This window comes from Protomyctophum bolini (genome assembly GCF_963924005.1).
Source record: "Protomyctophum bolini genome assembly, chromosome: 8".
NCBI lineage: Eukaryota > Metazoa > Chordata > Actinopteri > Myctophiformes > Myctophidae > Protomyctophum > Protomyctophum bolini.
In genome coordinates this window covers 37,857,539-37,876,277 of record NC_137869.1, presented here as the reverse complement: position 1 = coordinate 37,876,277, position 18,739 = coordinate 37,857,539, and the positions used below count along the sequence as shown (strand labels likewise).

Sequence of the window (18,739 nt, the reverse complement as noted above, 5' to 3'; positions counted from 1 at the left end):
ACCCCCACAAACCTTCCCCGCTGTGATCGATAAGCATGATAAGAACTCTATCCAGCCAGCTGGCAATGACTAATGCGTTGGCAGGAAAGCTTCTCCTATGGGGTCAAGGTTTTTTTGGCTGTGAGCTGAGAGTCAGCATGCATTCCTGCAGAGAGACAGTGGATTACACCTCTGGACAGAATGCTGGCGGAAAGAAAAGAGAATTGGAGCTATAGAAAGAGGAGGAGAAAAGGGACAGAGCATCACAAGATGGAAAAGACACGCAAGCAAGGAGCTGTGAAGGAAAAACTATTTTAAAATATACGTGTGAAACAAACCACGAGGATGTGCTTGGGTCCAATGAGCCTCAGCAACACTATCTTATATACACCCACCAGTGCGTTGTCCATGGATCGGTCTGTCTCTTTGGCTTCTCACCCTCCATCCATCAATAGGCATCTGGATTTTCTATTGGAGTCTACTTCAGTGTGTGAGGCAAAGTGAGGACACCTGGACCGTATACGTGGCACTGACACAACCTCTTAGAGTAATGAATGAGTCGTTCAACGCACATTAATTAAATGTAGCATTCATTAATTAGTTCTAGTCATTGATCTGACTCTCCGCTACTCACTTGCCAGTGGTCTTCTCACCACGCCCACAATAAGACAAGTTATGATTCTTTATTAGCTGACCGTGTCCACTTTAATAGCAAAGGAGGTGTCAATGACTAATGGCTACCAGAGGCTGTACAAGTGTGAGCTTCATGTGAATTGTATGCATTCCATTGACTGCAGTGAAGCTCATATTTTCCTACACAATGCCTCATTCGCATATTTAAAAAAGGAAAATGTGTAATACAATAAATCATTGTCTTCGTGTGAGTACTCAATTGGGGAAGTTTCATGGTGATAACAATCTAATATAGGTATGGTTTTGCACGCTCAATTCATAATTAACGTTCCAATTTTGGAGCTCTGGCTCATGGACTAAGAAACAAAAAGAACTGAACCGGTTCCCACTGGGAACCACCCGGTGGAAAAGGGGCCACAGTGATGTTGATGCAGGCACCGGCCGCCTGCTCAGACAGAATGGACCCATTGAGGTAAACTCCTACTTGATGACTGAGATGGCTTTCTAAATCAATCGAATAACGTATCATTATTCCTTTTCATACTGGTTTTCAAAGCATGTGTCCGCAGAGAGCTCATTTGTTGCCACTCTGCTCCTTCCAAGGACAATGTCCAAGTTCACTCTCTGATGATTTCTCTGAAGATGCAAATAAAATCAGGAAAATGGATTTGGAAGCCTAAGTGAAATTCCTCTTCCCACAGAGGACCAAACAGTCAAAGAGACAGTTTAGCATACTTTGAAAACAAGTTATATAGAAGCTTCAGCCAGAATAGAAACCTGGTTGAAGCCAGCTAGACAGACGGGCAGACAGCCATATGTCTAATAGACATTTGTTGTATTATGCATGAAGGCCCAGTTTCTTTTGCAAATGGAAGGAAAATAAACAAGCATTTGAATTATTAATAAATTGCATGGCGTGTGTTAGTTGATCGTGTGTTTTCGGCATTGAGCTGGGAACTAAATAAATCAACACATGCCGCAGAATCCCCAGGTGTGCCAGGATGTTGTTTAAGGCCACAACAGTATCACAAACAAGGCAAACACGCATCCAGGTAAATATAGGATAAGTGGGAATTCTGCGTCACCACAAGTGAATTATGCACAACAAAATCGAATCGGGCGTTCTATATTCATAGGGGATTTCATGCTGAATTCCCATCATGGCAGCAGTCTCGGTCATTATGGCTCCATGAAGAAAACCTTTCTGTCGTGGGGACGTGAAAGGTCTTGATTTACTGCAAGTTTAACTGCATTGAGATAAAACTATGCAAACCCCACGAAAACAGGAAGTGAGGCTGGCAGGCTGAATGGAAGACATGGTTGCCATGGTTATAGGAATGTAATGAGTAATGATTGACAACACTACAGGCATTAAAGGGCAGGATATGCCCAGAATAATCGGACAAAAATAATCTGTTTCAGTGATTCAGGCAGGGAAACAGCTCGGTAGTGCTGGTGGTGGTATGAAAACAGCTGGTAGTGCTGGTAGTGGTATGAAAACAGCTGGTAGTGCTGGTAGTGACATGAAAACAGCTGGTAGTGCTGGTAGTGACATGAAAACAGCTGGTAGTGCTGGTAGTGACATGAAAACAGCTGGTAGTGCTGGTAGTGACATGAAAACAGCTGGGTAGTGCTGGTAGTGGCATGAAAACAGCTGGTAGTGCTGGTAGTGACATGAAAACAGCTCGGTAGTGCTGGTAGTGGTATGAAAACAGCTAGGTAGTGCTGGTAGTGACATGAAAACAGCTGGTAGTGCTGGTAGTGACATGAAAACAGCTGGTAGTGCTGGTAGTGACATGAAAACAGCTGGTAGTGCTGGTAGTGGCATGAAAACAGCTCGGTAGTGCTGGTAGTGACATGAAAACAGCTGGTAGTGCTGGTAGTGACATGAAAACAGCTGGTAGTGCTGGTAGTGGCATGAAAACAGCTGGTAGTGCTGGTAGTGACATGAAAACAGCTGGTAGTGCTGGTAGTGACATGAAAACAGCTAGGTAGTGCTGGTAGTGGCACGCTAATCTATCAAACAACCAAGAAATTCACAAAAGTCAATGAATTGTGATTAGGTCTAAATTTCATTTTCCACAATTTAAAAGGTTTACAGTAGTTACAGAACATAATACATCCACGTGTGAAAAGAAATATATCAATAAAAAGTGAGAGTGGAATAAACATAATTTCATTACATGGAAGAGATTTCAATTAATATTCAAATAGTAATATAAATCAAAATAATAATTAAAAAAAACATCTGATGTTTGCTTGAACAAGCCTTTTGTCTATCCACAAACACAAAAGCTTCCTTGTGCAAACATTAGCTTCCTTCATGATGACAATCACTGAAATTCTATAGACCTGTATTAGCTCGCAAGTAAAAATACAAATGAACATTTTATGCAATATGATTCATCAATTCCTGCTCCTGCTAATACAAAACAGATCATTGTCTTTACTAAATTCTATCATTGTATATCAAAATAAATCAATTTCAATCATTTGTTTGAACAACAATATTTCTTTCATATTCACATAGATATTTGAAAAAGATAAAGATATAAAATATACTGATAAAATGTACATCAACATTCCTTCATATATCTCAATATATGTAAAAAATAAAAAACCTGTACTTCAGTGGTCAGCAAAGCATTCATAACCTTGACTAGGGCTGTACAGAAACGAATGCCTAAAAATGCCCTTTGCCCTGCCTCGATTTTGTAGTATTATAAAAGGTGTGAAAAAGGAGAGGTTTTGAGGATGTAAGGCATTTTATATTACTTGAATCCAACATTTACTGTAGCTATATCTAAGCAGCACCTGCAATGGTCTAGTGTTCATATTGAATCGTCCCCTAGATAAATAATTCTGTCAGTGGCACAGTGTGTGTGTGTGTGTGTGTGTGTGTGTGTGGCACACACGTTTGCGTGTGGGTAGAGCACTTCTCTATGACTTAAATAGTGAATAATATGCAGCTTCATATCGTCGTCTTCATAATCGTTGCATCACAATGTTTATGTTTTCTTTCATAAATGAATGCCCTATTTCATACTTACTTTGTCATAATATGACATATTATGACAGTGTCATAGAAACGTAGCAAAAATAGACGATCTACAAGGCAAGCTAATAATGCATCGTATCGTGACAGCGACACAAGTTTTCAGGTTATTGTTATTGTAAGTGGAGGGAAAAAAGCCTGGTTTCAGCTATGCTTATCAAACTAGTACATTCCGATGTTAATGACCTTATCACTCGTATCCTCTCATAACTTCTCCTTTAGGTTAGGTAAAAAAGAAAATGGCACTTTTTATAACTTGATTGTTTGGCTTGTACTTGAGTTGGCATGTGGGAGTCTGCTTTTGCAAAAAGGATGTAACCCTGTGACACAAATGTCACCTGCTTATTTTATTTTATTTTTGTAAACTATTGATATATTACCCCCTAATGGCGTCTAAACCACTGACATGCATGATTACACCGAGCATCTACTTAGCTTTTGGAAAGCATCACGTAATTACCAGAGTTACGGGGTGACATTGTTTGATAACAGGTAATATGGATACTGTATATATACACTGTAGGCCAATGAAGGGTGTTATTATCTCAGCTAAATACACATTACACACCAACATAGTGGTTACATTTGGACCCTGGTGAGACTCACCTTCCTTCATTTAAAGCACAGCACAAATGCAAGCGCCATTAATCAAAGCACCTGTGCAGGGCTGCCCCGCAGAATGCTCCAGAGCAACAATTCATAGTGTGTGTGCGCTACAGCTACACCATAGGCTACCCCAAACATCTATTGATGCAGTCTTCTCTCTTAGCCACTTATTCATCGTTCTTTCCTTAAAAGGAGCAGATCAGCAAGCTCACAACGCACCACAATGCGCCATGTTATGAGCTTGTAGATCTGTTATTCTTTGGAAAGATTGAAAATATTTGCCTATAATGGCATGCCCAAACATATGGATGCCAGGTTGGAAGTGACTACATGCAGGGTTCTTTTTAATAACCTGTCCCTACTGCATGGAATGGCTTGACTTTGGTACTTCTTTTTCCATTATGTACATTGCATATTAAACTTGCCACACACACACAAAAAGAAAGAAAAGAAAATGCATTAAAAGTTTAAAATCTATGGATTCTATTGCTTTTGTGATATATATTTGGAAACATCTTCAGAAGACTAGTCTCCATTTCTCCTAAAAATGGTTACAGTCACTTTGGCATGTCCGGTAAACGCTTTCTGTCTCTAATCTCACTCTCAAAAAACAACTTGTCATTGATTCCCTCGTCGTCACATACCATCTCACCCTCACCCGCTGTGCCATCTTTCAGGGTCGAGTTCAAATCTTTGTTTTCCAGTCAAGGATATCCTTTCTTGGCCTGGCTCAAGTCCCCCATTAATCACTCATGTCACTGCTGTGTGTAGCTCTCATAGTGTCACTTACTTAGCCTGACAATCGGAGATCTCTGCCTATAAGGGGACATTTCTGGGCCGCATCGGTCTGTGATTGTCCGATAAGGGGACACTCATTCTTGCCTCACGAGATAAACGATTCCGTCCACGGTCCACCATGGCGTCGCTAACTCTGACAGCGCGCTCTGTTGACACGGTCGCCTGGCTCACTCGGACGAGGCTCCACAGGCTCAGTGCTTCTGCCTGGTTGACGTAATTAAAAAAATATACATTGCAAGAGCTCCTCTTCCTCAACCAAGTGGGGAAAACAATTTACAGTAGCACCTGGGCACATCTAAATGCAATGTGTGGTCTAGACTCTAGATTAGTGGTTCCCAAACTTTGATTCCAAAACAATTTAGCCTGTGACCCAAAAGGGAAAGTCTCCCCGGCACCCAAACTAGGGAAAATAACAGATTTATTTTCACTACTTCTTAAACATTTGCTTTCTAATTTATTTTATAACTATTGTCCCAAATATAAAAAAATATGAAAGACTGGCCTAGTCTTTGCATTGATTCGTGGTTTTTTTAAATAACATTTTAGCATCGTTTCCACACAGTTGTAGTCCCTACATTGACTTTAGATATCCCCAGACATATCTGTAGGCAGAGATTTCCGTTCATCTGGCTATGCAAGACTAAGTCCTCTTCGCTGCTGGCACATTAACTAATGGCTCTGTGAATAACTGTAGTCCCATGTGTCCATTCATTTTCCCATATCTTCGCTTGAATGGTTCGGCAGAAGATTTGAACCGGAGACTCCCGTTTCCCGTTCAAATCCGGGACAGGAAATTGAGTAGAGTTGTCCCGATGCCAGAGTACGAGTAAAAGTACTTAATTTTTTATACTTGCCGATACAGAGTGCCGATATGAGTACTTTATCTTTGTTGAGTAACCACTTATTTTACCCCCTTTTTCTCATAGATACACTTGTCAGTTGTCATTTATGTTTGTTACATTCGTTCAGCCTAGTGTCAATTGGATGTTTTGGTACTCGAGTCAAAGTATCGGGGGCTGGTTCCGAGTACGAGTACTTGAGGGTGGTATCGGCCCGAGTAACCGATACCTACAGTACCAGTATCGGAATCGGAACAACTCTAAAATTGAGTATGCCATTTTCTGGAGTTTGGACAACCTGGGACTACAGTTATGACTACAGACTAGAGCCTTTGGTGCCGTTCATGGGGCAGGACGTAGTTAACAGTCTGAGGCGTGCCCGTCTCATTCATTCCTAAAGCCAAACAGTGATGGTTATTGAATAGAGGCGAAGCCGGTGATACTGGACCCGTGCCATCACAGGTTCATTTGAACGTGATGATGACTATTTAATGACCCTACCCATGATTCACTTGAAATTAAAAGTGAACCGACTAACATACCGTCTGTCATCCTTCTTCCACATTAATTCACATCGTGCCACTTCCACCTTATGCCAAAAGCCTTATTGTGTTCAGGATTTAAATACTATTCTGTTTGAATCGATCAATATCTGGTGACTGGTCAGAGCTGAGTGTGTGACAGATATGCAGAATAATGTCTTGCCCATTTCACAAATAAAATGACTGGATTGATAAAACATCATGGACCACTTCAATTACGCGTCCATCAAAATCATCATGAAGGCATTCTGTACTGTAATATCCATAATACGTGTTATCAAACTAAATCAACTAGCTTCAGAAATGACATGATATGTTAATGACAAAATGTTAAATTAAAATCCATTATATCTGTATCATAAAAGTATTACCAAGATTCCCACTCAGACATACAGTTTCCCCACATAGTGTTTTTCATCACCATGTACTTATGATACCATTTGTTTGGACAAGAGACGTGTCTTGGATGCTTGTCAGAAATGCTTTTACAATTAACTTTTCATATTGAAATCGTCCAAGCAACTTGATCCACTCCATTTAACCAGACTAACAATCAACAGGCAGTGACATAACCTTTCTGCAGGGCGGGCTGAGGTCAACAGAACTCAATCACTGCTTAGCTCCGGCAAAGGTCCAATTAAACAGTTTAAAATCATCTATTTATGGTGCATCTGAATTACCTTTAAAGACTCTTCAACAGCCTTGTTAGTGGAAATAAAAAGAAACAGTGCTAAATCAGATACATCTCGTTCCCAATGAAGGCCGTCGACCACTACTTACTCAAAGGACAACAAGTCTGGGTGGGGTTCTACCTCCTCGGCGTTCAGCCCCAAGCCCCACCGGCAGGGGGCGCCGTTCTCCAGCAGCCCCTCCTCACTGAGGCTGATGCGGTGGGGGCCTTTCCCGGAGCGAGGGGTGGACGCCAGCCGGGCCTCGCAGGGCTTATTGGCTCTGGGCTCAGGCAGAGGGTCTTTGTGTATGAGGTCTGGCACAGACAGCTGCAGGGTCTGACGGCTCTCCACGTCTCCCTCGCTCATCCTCTCCTCCGCGTCCTCCTCCTCATCCTCCTCCTCGCATCCCGAACCCGACGGCCCGGCGTCCACCTTCCCGTTGCTCTCGGCCTGCCGCCGCGCCTCGTCCGGCGGGGAGACCAGCTCCTCCATGCCTCCGTTCTCCTCCCCTTCCTCCCCCGCTCCGTCCCCTCGGCCCGCGCGCCGCGGCCCACCGGGCAGGGGGCCGTTGTTGTCCTCCTCCCTGGCGATGAGCGGCGTCTTGTCGGGGGAGGAGACAAAGGAGGAGGGCGTGTCGGGGGAGGCGACCACGGGGTCCGAGGATATCATCATGTCCTGGGTGGTCTTCAGAGCACGCGGGAGACGCTTCTTCACCGTCGGGGGAGGGGGGTCCAAACGAGGGAAGGAGTCCAGGGAGTTGTGGCTGAATATTAGAAGAGCAGTGGGGGGGGGGGGGGGGGGGGGTAGAGATAGGAGAATGAGCGATACAGTACTGTAAGTACAAAGTAAGTAACGTTTATTTATAGTCACAGTCACAAAGTGCTTAACCACAATAAAAGTAGAACATGTCAATAATGAAATTAAAATCAATCAGCAGTTAACCAGGCCGGGGAAATTGAACTAAGGAATACAAATAGGGCTAAAAAAGATATATGACCGTGATTAATCGGGCTCATCCCCAGACTGACCTTTGCGATAACAGAGTTGTTCTGATTACTTTGGCGTGAGGTTTCTCCAGAGGCAACAGACAGGCAACAACACACAAACACAAACCCATTTCAGCTCGGTACGCATTCTATCCGGGCTTCATAAGACTTTAAATTATAGTGCAAGTAAATAGTTCATTTGTATTATAATGAATTGTATTTTTATAGCGCTTTTTCAAGTGCTCAAAGCGCTTTACAATGGTTCATTCATTCATACATTGGGAGGTGAAGCGGCAAACAGTCGACGCCAGCGTCCTCACTTCCCACATTCACACACCAATGGTGGCCAGCTCACACTGACCGACACATTGGAGGCAATGTAGGGTTCAGTGTCTTGCCCAAGGACACTTTGACATGTGGACAGGAGGAGCCGGGTTTCGAACCGCCAACCCAGGGATCATTGGACGACCTGCTCTACCTCCTGAGCCACAGCCGCCCTTAGCCCTTATTAGCTAGCTGGATGGGCGTAGAGTCATTTACAGATTACCACACAAGAAAAAAAGCATCACCATTCTAAACTATGTGCTATTACAAGCTCTCCACTGAGCTATCAGCTAATCCAAAAATACTGTTTGACCCTGCACTGCTGTAGATAAATATTTGCTTCTGCTGAGTGAACATCTTGGCAGCATTAAAACAGAGCTGACAAAACATTATGATGTTTTAGTTTGGGAATTGGGATTACCTGCAAAGTATAGCCAATGCATGCCAATGTAAGCTAGCGTAACATTTTAGCATCAGCTGGCAGCCTACCTGCCCTACCATTAAAGCCAATTGCCAACTAACATGGCCACTAGTAATTATTTTGGGGTGCTTACGCTTTTCCGACACACCAAAGATCCGAAGCGCGGGGACATGCGATGCGGAAATGCGAACTAAAGCCTGTACCTATTATTTTGATCTAATTACCAATTTGCCAAAACCAGATACAATGTGAATTATCCTTCCATATAAGCACATCTAAAACCAACTATCAATTATCCGGTAGTGTAATGGTGTTTGTTTTATAGTTTTTTTCTCTTATTGTGTTTAACCAATTAAACCCTATATTCTCCATTGAAACATTCTCAAAGGGTTTTCTCCCTCTATAGCTACACCAAATTTATTTTGCAGAACATGGCAGATCTATACTGTACAAGCTCACAATGCATATAGCAACGCATTGTGAGCTTGTAGATCTGCTCTCAAAGTGCACCTACGGACGGCTGCAATTCAAAACTAGCCCCCGTAAAATCTGAATCCTCCCACCACCCACCCCTTCCCCTCACTGTTTCTTTCCCTTTTTACCTCCTTTATGATGAATCCCTGTTCTGTTCTTTGACTATATAGAAGTGTCTATTTGTACGTCTCTAAATGTTTTGATGAATTGAACAAGGTGGACCCTCTTGTAAACAAGTGTAATGCTTAATTGGGTCGTCCACTCACAGTTAACAGTCTTTGTATTGAGCTGTGTTGAAATGCACTGTAATTCTGCAAACTGTTAATACATATTTCAATCAATCATGTAAGCACATATTGTAATGAGCACTGTATCAGAGCCATTACACTTTGCTGCTGTTGCCCTCACAATTTATTTTATTATAGTCACACAGTGCACATTAGCATATTTAGGAGCAGCTTTGGTAAATTGCGCACACACACACACACACACACACACACACACACACACACACACACACACACTAAAGTACACCACACACACACACACACACTAAAGTACACGTCATGAGCCACCATCTATTTACACTTGCACATGCTCAAATTCACAAGTGTATACACACATGTGCTGCAATTATGTCACACCCACACACAGCACACAATCCTTCACTAATGATAATGATACATTACAAACATAGAACAACAACACCCTTTATAGGTGAAGGCACGCTCTACTCAGGGAGTCAAGTTGAGTCTCTGTAGCTGATGGGTGCAGATTCTTGAAGATCAAATGGAAAAAGGGGAATATCCGCACTCTCTTAATAAAGTTTGAGTTTCTTCAAAACTAGGGTATGTCTCACAGAGAAGACATATATAGGCTGGCTAGCTAGGCGACGGATCACAGCTGGGTCTCATTTGTGAAATCAATTCACTAGTATGATAGCTTCCAAACTGTTCAATTACATTTACAAAAAGCAATTCAATAAAAAGCTCTTCATTCATTCCTTTAGGAAACTATTTAAGAAGTGGATCGTTTCTCTAGACTGCTCATGCTGCTTGTGATGTGAATGAAATAAACATTACAAACATAACCTGTTCTGGGTACATTAAATACAGCCTTATTTTTGTCTTCAGCTAGAGAGCAAAATCAATGTTTCTCTGAAGCATGTACTCTCTATGTAAAGGCAAAGAAACAATGGTGTGTGTGTGTGTGTGTGTGTGTGTGTGTGTGTGTGTGTGTGTGTGTGTGGAGAAGAGAAACAGTGTGTATGTACAGTATTAGTAAGTAATGAACGAAGAGGTTTAAGTAAAAGCCAATTCCATTTGAACAGAGTTAAAAAAAAAGTGAATTAACATTTAATTTGATTTCATATTCATTTGATTACAAGATGGCCCTTTATCTGTGATCGTTACTTGAGGAAAAAACAAATAACATGTTTAGGGACACATTGCCTTTAATTATTCAAATCAAACTTTATTTTACAGTAGGCTAGGGCCTAGAATGAAATCAGCCGACTGGACGGAGAGGCTTCTCTGGGACGAGTAGGATCTAAACCAGGCTAGGGCAGTGCCCGTAATGCCAACTTGATGCTCGAGGCGTGAGAGCAGGATCCTGTGATCTACGGTGTCCAGTGGCGTAAACATCGACGGTGCAACCGGTGCAGGGGCCCCGAGGGCACCACAATGAACCGAGGCGATCCGATTCTCTCTGCCGAAAACCTGTGTGCGTCCTCGAGTTGCATGCGTGTCCAGTGTCCACGTGGAATGTAATGCGAATCTGTTCGGAGCTAAAGCAGCCCCTCATCCCCGCCCAGTCTGGCAGTGAGTTTAAGTGGTATTTAAATCAAACGGCAAAAGTAGCTGATCCGCGATACATGTAGGCTAATTGCACGCCAGGGCCCTGACCCCACTTTGAGAACCAATGTTCTTAAGTGTTCCAGGTTCAAGGTTTCTTTATTTTGTCTCCCAAGGGAGAAATTTGTCTTGGACCCCAAGATAGTGTACGTCTCTAAACAGAAGTACAGGAAGTCCGGTAGGCTGGAAAACATGGAGGCCTATACTTCCGGGTAAACACGTTTGCAGTACGGTAGTTCTTTCATACTCACAGCTGTAACATGCATGCTTAATCTCCTTATGAGATGGAGATAAAACTGGGAATGAGGTTAGAGTGATATTACTAGCAACACTCCAATAACGCTGTCAATGGTTTATTGCAGCAATAACATTTGGGCTCGAACTGCCTTTTTTATAGCATCTTGAGTCTTGACACATCAAGATGTGACTCTTATTGATGCAATAAACCAGTCATATGTAATTTTCTGATTAGTTTTTTGGATGGGTTTCTTTCTATTTTTCTTTTACTATCTTTTTTTAAATTGGCACTCCACCTTGAAAAGCATTTAGTCGAGTCGCACTCTACTAAAGTGCGACTTTATAATACAATTATATTTCCTCAATATGTTTCTCACCGAAAATAACACATTGCACCACATTTTATTTCCAGTGGGTGCATGGCAACGTATAAATCAGACTTTACATTTCCAAAAAAATCTCGTGATTTATGGAATATTTAGTTGATTAAGCTTTCAACCTCTCTCCATTTTGGTCTTTTTTCTTGCAATGCCCTGCTATGCATTCATCAAGTTACACACATTCACAATTGATGATTACAACCACAGTCAGCAACTCATGGTCACTGATCAGCTCTCCTGTCACATTTGATTAACTTCCGTGCTCAAGGGCACCTTAACAGTAGCGGCTAACACGCGTGAAGAATACAGTATTGCTAATTCGTTTTCATGGCCCAGATTTGCCCAGCAATGGAGACTCATATAATGGGGACATTCCGGGTAAAAGCTTGTCCATCCGTCAGTCATCATTATTTTGACATCTACTGTATGGCTATACCTGTTAATAGTCCTAGGTTCTATGCTCTTCAACCTCATTCTCGTCCACAGCCTTATCTCATCTCATGACCAGTGTTGGGTAACGTTACTTTCAACAGTAACTCGCTACGTTACAGAATTAGTGTAATCAAAAAGTATTCCGTTACGTTAGAATATTACCTTCTGAGAAAAGTAACTCGTTAAGATTGTTTTTGCGTTACCGACAATTAAAACTCAGCTCAGAGGAAGTTTGGTAAACATAAAATGAAGAGTGCAGTGATAATCAATATTATTCATGTGAATATTGCCGTAGCTCCATATCTACATGATCGTATATTATACCTCGTGAAGTCAATCACCGCTTTTGGAGAGGGTGTGTGTGTGACTGTGTGTGTGTGTGTGTGTGTGTGTGTGCGTGTGCATGTGCGCGTGCGTGCGTGCGTACCTGTTGACAGCAGCCTGGTTGACGTGGTGGTCCATGTGGGTCCACACTGCCCCAACGTTCTTGTTCACCTCAGTAACACCGATGTCTTCATGATGAATGGGCTCCTTCCTCCTCAACAGGTCGTTGACCTGGGAGAACACACACAGCAGAGAGGTGGTCACCCTTAGCTCAGAGAACAGCACGGTGAAAGGCTGGGAGAACACACACAGCAGAGAGGTGGTCACCATTAGCTCAGAGGACACAGTGAAAGGCTGGGAGAACACACACAGCAGAGAGGTGGTCACCATTAGCTCAGAGGACACAGTGAAAGGTTGGGAGAACACACACAGCAGAGAGGTGGTCACCCTTAGCTCAGAGGACACGGTGAAAGGTGCCAAGAGTACTTTCATTTCTCAGTTATTACATAGAGAATACAACTTTCTGATTAGCTGGAAGGCTTTTCCTAAATTAAAATTCATAATGAGCTACTTAGGCTAATGGATTTCAATATTTTTGAGGACACACAGTACACACTGTATTTGTGTGTGTGTGTGTGTGTGCGTGTGTATGTGCGTGCGTGTTGTCAGCTACCCATTTCTAGGTCATTACTACATCTTATTCCTTTTGCTGCAGTATAGTTAAGTTAACGCTTATTCCAAACGCAAAAGATTAAATCCAAATACTGCACTGCCTGAATAACTGATACTTTGTTTGTTTGTTTGGTAAGTGGCCATATGTTATAAAAAGGTATAATCAGCAGTGCAAATTATGTGGAAAATAATGCACTGTGTGGAAGCAACTTCCCCTGTGCCTCACACATTGCAGGGTTATTTTATTACTAGCCTCCACATCATGCAGTATGTTCCAATAACCACACAGTTTTGATTATACAGTACATTATTATACAAACATTTCCTAGTGAACAATGGTCCTCCGGTTGTGAGTGGGAGGGGAGTATATGTCCAGAGTGATATTGTATTGTACAGAATGTTACTGTACTCTGTACAGCAAAGACCTGTTGTTGCTGTCCTAAAATCGCAAATGCCGGGGGGAGGGATGGGGGGAGGGAGAAAATGGAAGGAAAAAAAATGGTATGTTCAAATTGTTTTAACTTGTTGAAACTTTCTACCAATAAACATATATTTATGGCAAATGCCAATGAATCCTGTAAAGGGAAATGTTAAAATGAAATGTATGTTCTCCTACCAGTATGTAGGTTTGTGGGCATATGTCATAATGTATAATTAATAATATGAAACAAGCTAGCACAATACAATGTATAGAGTTGTATGATCTGTTGCTGCTTGCGTGCGTGGGGCTAACCTTCGCCCCGACAGCCTTGCCCAGGTTTAGAGCGTTCTTCAGCCTCTGCTGGCCTCCAGAGGACAAGGAGTCGACGGAGTTGTTGTTGCCCATGCTGGGGTGAGTGGATCCTGGGGAGCGGCGGGGCAGCGGCTGGCCTACCCTGGAGGTCTGAGGACTCTGCTGTTGAGCGATGGAGTTCTCGAACATACTCTGATCAACTGGGATGTGAGAGAGAGAGAGAGAGAGAGAGGGGGGGGGGGGACAATGAGGGACAGTGGGTGGACAAGGAAGGGATGAAAGGGACAGGGATGAAAGGGACAGGGAGGTAAAGACAGGATTAGTGAACATATTCAGCCCAAATGCAGACATCTCTGATTTCACGCCACACACACACACACACACATTGAAGCACGGCTTAAGATAAACATTCAGACACATACCAAATAAAACACACTACAAACACAACGTTTAAACGGTACATGAAGAACCAAGTAATGCCCGACAGAGAACCATGCTTTCATCTGGCGGTGTCTGTGTCTACAGCTCTGTACAACACTTTGCTGTCACATCTCCAGAGAGCGGCTAATTGAGATTTCATGACAGGATGCACCGACGATAACAATATGGAATCCAAATAGCGTATGCCACAACCAATGTGCCGAGTACTATTATGCATCACAGCGTACTAAATAAGTCATGACAGTATAGTGCAGTACAGTAGCAACGCACGCATGCACATAAGAAAGCAGCCAATAACACCAATAACAAATGAAAGCTGAACTGGACAAAAATAAATGCAGTGTGTTATTAAAAGGAGCAGAACGTAAAAGAGGAAGTCGGGGTGATTGTCAATCCACGTGAGAAGACGAAGCGTCTTACCTCTTGAAGAGACATTTCTCGGAAGGCATTTGAGTAAGACATAAAAGCGCCTCGAAGTTTTAGAACAGTTTATTGCTGGACTTTATTTCGTCATTAGACACAGGGCAGTCAGTCACAAGACGTGCATTTCAATTGAATGGTAATACTGTACAGTGATTCTCAACCTTTCCTGGGCCCACTTACAGTAAGTGTTTGCAGGCTTTGCGGCCCAACCCATCTGACCAATGGAATAACAATACTTTATCAGTATCACAATGGAAACTTTTTGTTTGTTTGTGAAGACAAATTATAATATTGTTTTACATTAATGTTATATTATTGTTCAAATCTTAGTGTTTTCCCAATTACTTAGGGGCCAACTTGCAGAGGATACCCTACCCACACACAGGCTTGATAATCACTACTGTAGTATCAGTATTAATTCAGTATCAAAATTAGAGCCTGATGGATATATCGTTTGGCTGATACATCGCCCATTACTTTTTTGATTATGGCCATGTCAATTTTCTAAAATAACAGGTCTACAAGCTCACAAAGCACACGGCCATGCATTGTGAGCTTGTACACCGGCTGTGTTTTTATATTCTTTTTGAATGGGGCTTAGTGGTTAAATAAAATATTTTTAGTTTAATCAAATGTACGTTTTGCAAATTGATGTCCAAAGTTTGCCCCTTTTTTTCCTTCATTGATAATCAGTGGTCTAGGACAGTGGTTCCCAAAGTAGGGTCCGGGGACCCCCAGGGGTCCTTGAGGGAGTTCCAGGGGTTCCCCAGCTAAATGATAGTTTGGAACCAAATGGAGCCCTTATGGGTCTGTAACTCTGAGAGTGTACAAATGGAACCAAATGGACCCGTACATTCACAGAGTTAAACTAACAGTGATTTTACAATATAAATTGCTGGTCCCGGAGATAGAAATGCCATTAAACTGGGGGGGTCCTTGAAATTAAACGGTTTGAGAATCACTGCTAGAGCCATAAATATGTTCTCTTATGGGGGGTCCCTGGCATATCTTTTCAAATGGGGGTCCGTGGACTGATTAGTGTCAATTTGGGGGTCACTTGACATGCACAAGTTTGGGAACCACTGGTCTCGGACAATCCAAAAGCATCTCCACAACTCTGGCATTATTTACTCCGGTCGGACTCTCATTAAAATGCCAGGCACATCACAGAGCGGAACAAACTCATCCACTGATGAGTTGTTTCCACACCATCGGACAACTGCAGTGGAAGTGTAATAGCTTCTATGAGGAGACAAGTCAGGGGGGGGGGGGGGGTAATGACCATGAGCACAGCTCCCAGCAACAACCCGGAGAGATTTCTCCTGGTCGGCTAAATGGAAGCGCAGAAGCGAGGCAGAAGTGCGGTAACCTTGACTCCCCTTTACCACACTGTAAATATCCCGCTAACCGTCCCGCGCCCTTGAGATCTACTCACAAACCACATTAGGGAAATTGGTCGCATAGAGAAACAACATCGTGAAGGGGGTTATAAGAGAGTTTACAAGAGAGTTTGGAAGAGAGAAGCAAATGGAGGGAAAAGGGAGACACATATATGTAGGTGGAGAGGGAGAGACAACGCAACAGAGAAAGCAATATAATGTACACTCACAAAAGACCAGATCTTACATCAAGTACTGGTATGAGAATGAGAGTGCTAAGAAAAGGCAGAGAGACATGCAACAAGTATACTTTTCAAATAAAACTTGTGTCAACGTGTACTGTACAGTATGTAAGGTGTGTGATGATAGCTTTATATGCAAATAAGTCAGTGGACAAATAAAAAATGGAGGCCTTAAAGCTGCTATAAGTAATAATGTCAAAAATGCAAAGAGTAAAACGCTAAAAAGTCTCTGTGACACATCTAGGGGCCACAATCTGCGTTCAAAGATTTTTCTATAGAAGCTTTGTCATTGGTCGATTTGCCCGTCTACTTCCTGATTGGTTACCGATCGTCATTTTGACCAGGGTTTTTTTTTTTCGACCAATGACAAAGCTATCTAGGAACATCTTTGAATGCAGATTGTCACAAAGACTGCATTTTTTTTGGGAGCCATTTACTCATTGCTGGCAATTTTGACATTAGAAACTTAAGCTAGCTTCAAGGTGCTCATGAATCACGTCAAAGTCATTTCAGTGAATGGGCTCATAGGGATTCCTGTCCAGTAATTGGGTATCCCTTCAACTCGCAACGGAGGAAATGATGGACAGACTTTGTAATCTAATAAGCAGCAGTTGTCCTGTGAAGAGAATTTCAATGACATAAAAGAAACACTGCCACCGCCTTCTAGGCAAAAAAAATAAAACAAAACATAAAAAGTGTGCTTTCAAAATGTACGGCTCCAAAATGTATTTTCAGTGCCAAGGAAACTGGTCCCTGAACTTTTCCCCCATAAAGAAAAGATGCCTTTACACAAGGGGAAACGGCACAAGTGATTTCTAACAACTGGACACCGGCCCAGACCTTCTATATGCTCAAATACATACAAGTTGTGATTTATCACCCCAATTTACGTCCATGCCCTTCCTGGACAGCTATGTAGGCCCTGTTTAATCCTCCTGTTATTTCTCCATTACCTTCATCCACTTAGAGCATAGAGGCCAGATCAGTGGCCTTGTGGTTAGAGTGTCCGCCCTGAGACTGGGAGGTCGGGGGTTCGATCCCCGGCCGGGTCATACCAAAGACTCTAACAATGGGACCCAGGGCCTCCCTGCTTGACACTCGGCATCAAGGGTTGGATTGGGGGTAAGTCCCTGTGACATACTGCCATGTCCAGGGGGTGTACTTGTACATCAAGCTGCCTCACGCTACAGAGACAGTACATCAGAAACATCATGGCTCGGCAAGGCAACTTACTTACTTGCAGAGACGGGTAGCTCATGGAAGCTACCCGTAGAACACTGGTTCTAGCTCGTAGAACACTGGTTGCTAAACCTTTTCATGTCAAGGACCCCCAAATTGACACAAACTGGGGGGGGGACCCCAAAATTAAGGAAATGTCTTTATTATAGTTCCAACATTGTTGCAATCACTTCGGAAGAGGGAGAGACAATGGAGATAAATCTTAAGGATTGTACTTCCAGCTACATATGTAAATTTGACATGTAATTTATTCCAGAAATAGCTGTAATCTAAAATGTCTACTTAAACCACAGGGACCAGATGGTATTGTTTCTGCGCTGCACTGTCATGAATGTCCATCACAACATGCAGCTGTTTAGCATGGCCTGGGCCGTGGCTCAGCGGTTGGCTGGTAATCCAGTCTGGCAGTGTGCCGCGGGTTCGACTCCCGATCCAGACAGCCTTTACTGTCATCCCCCCCATTTCCTGTCAGCCTACTGTCTGTCTCTCCATAAAAAATAAAATAAAATAAAATAAAGGCGAAAGCCACAAAAATAACATAAAAAAAAAGCATGGTCAAAACTGAGCCAGTATGAGTGTGGAATCAGAGAAAGCACCAGTCATGCAAAAACCTGACATTACTGTATAGGTTATATAACCCCAGTTACTGTGCTAGGCTTTACATTTTAATGCACTCGCATTTTTGTTAGTTAATTAGTTATTATTACCAATGGGGGGAAAAGAGGTTAAAAAATGAATCAAAGTAATTACGTTCTAATCACAGTGAGTAATAATGCTAAAGAGCTCTTTCACATTTCACAGATCTCTCCCGAGGCCTGTTTGTATAATCCTTGAAGAGGCCGTACGTGCCACAAGCACAGCTCAGTGTGTGTGTGTGTGTGTGTGTGTGTGTGTGTGTGTGTGTGCATATGTATGTTTTCTTCTAATTACGAGCATGCCCTGGGGATTCCAGCTGCAATCATTATAGCTCATTAACACTGAAGTGAGGCTCTTCCTTTCGTCAGGCCTAGCGAGGAACAACGCATACAGACGACAATGAGAGCGCCGCGGCACTTA

General features: G+C 42.7%; 1 protein-coding gene and 1 long non-coding RNA gene across 4 annotated transcripts in view; both read right to left on the bottom strand.

Moving 5' to 3' along the window:
• The window catches only part of LOC308320344, a 319,513-nt gene that overhangs the window by 129,830 nt on the left and 170,944 nt on the right, over positions 1 to 18,739 (bottom strand). The gene's annotated exons all lie outside the window — the stretch shown is intronic.
• Positions 3,626 to 18,739, bottom strand: part of LOC308320341 (carboxyl-terminal PDZ ligand of neuronal nitric oxide synthase protein-like) — a 183,822-nt gene continuing 168,708 nt past the window's right edge. For all 3 annotated transcript variants that reach the window (XM_080770663.1, XM_080770664.1, XM_080770665.1), the window contains 3 exons: positions 13,960 to 14,159; positions 12,658 to 12,785; positions 3,626 to 7,886 (listed from right to left, as the gene is read on the bottom strand). In XM_080770663.1, the coding sequence (XP_080626789.1) occupies positions 7,229 to 7,886; positions 12,658 to 12,785; positions 13,960 to 14,159 (986 nt within the window). In that variant the 3' untranslated portion in view covers positions 3,626 to 7,228. The remainder of the gene's footprint in view (positions 7,887 to 12,657; positions 12,786 to 13,959; positions 14,160 to 18,739) is intronic.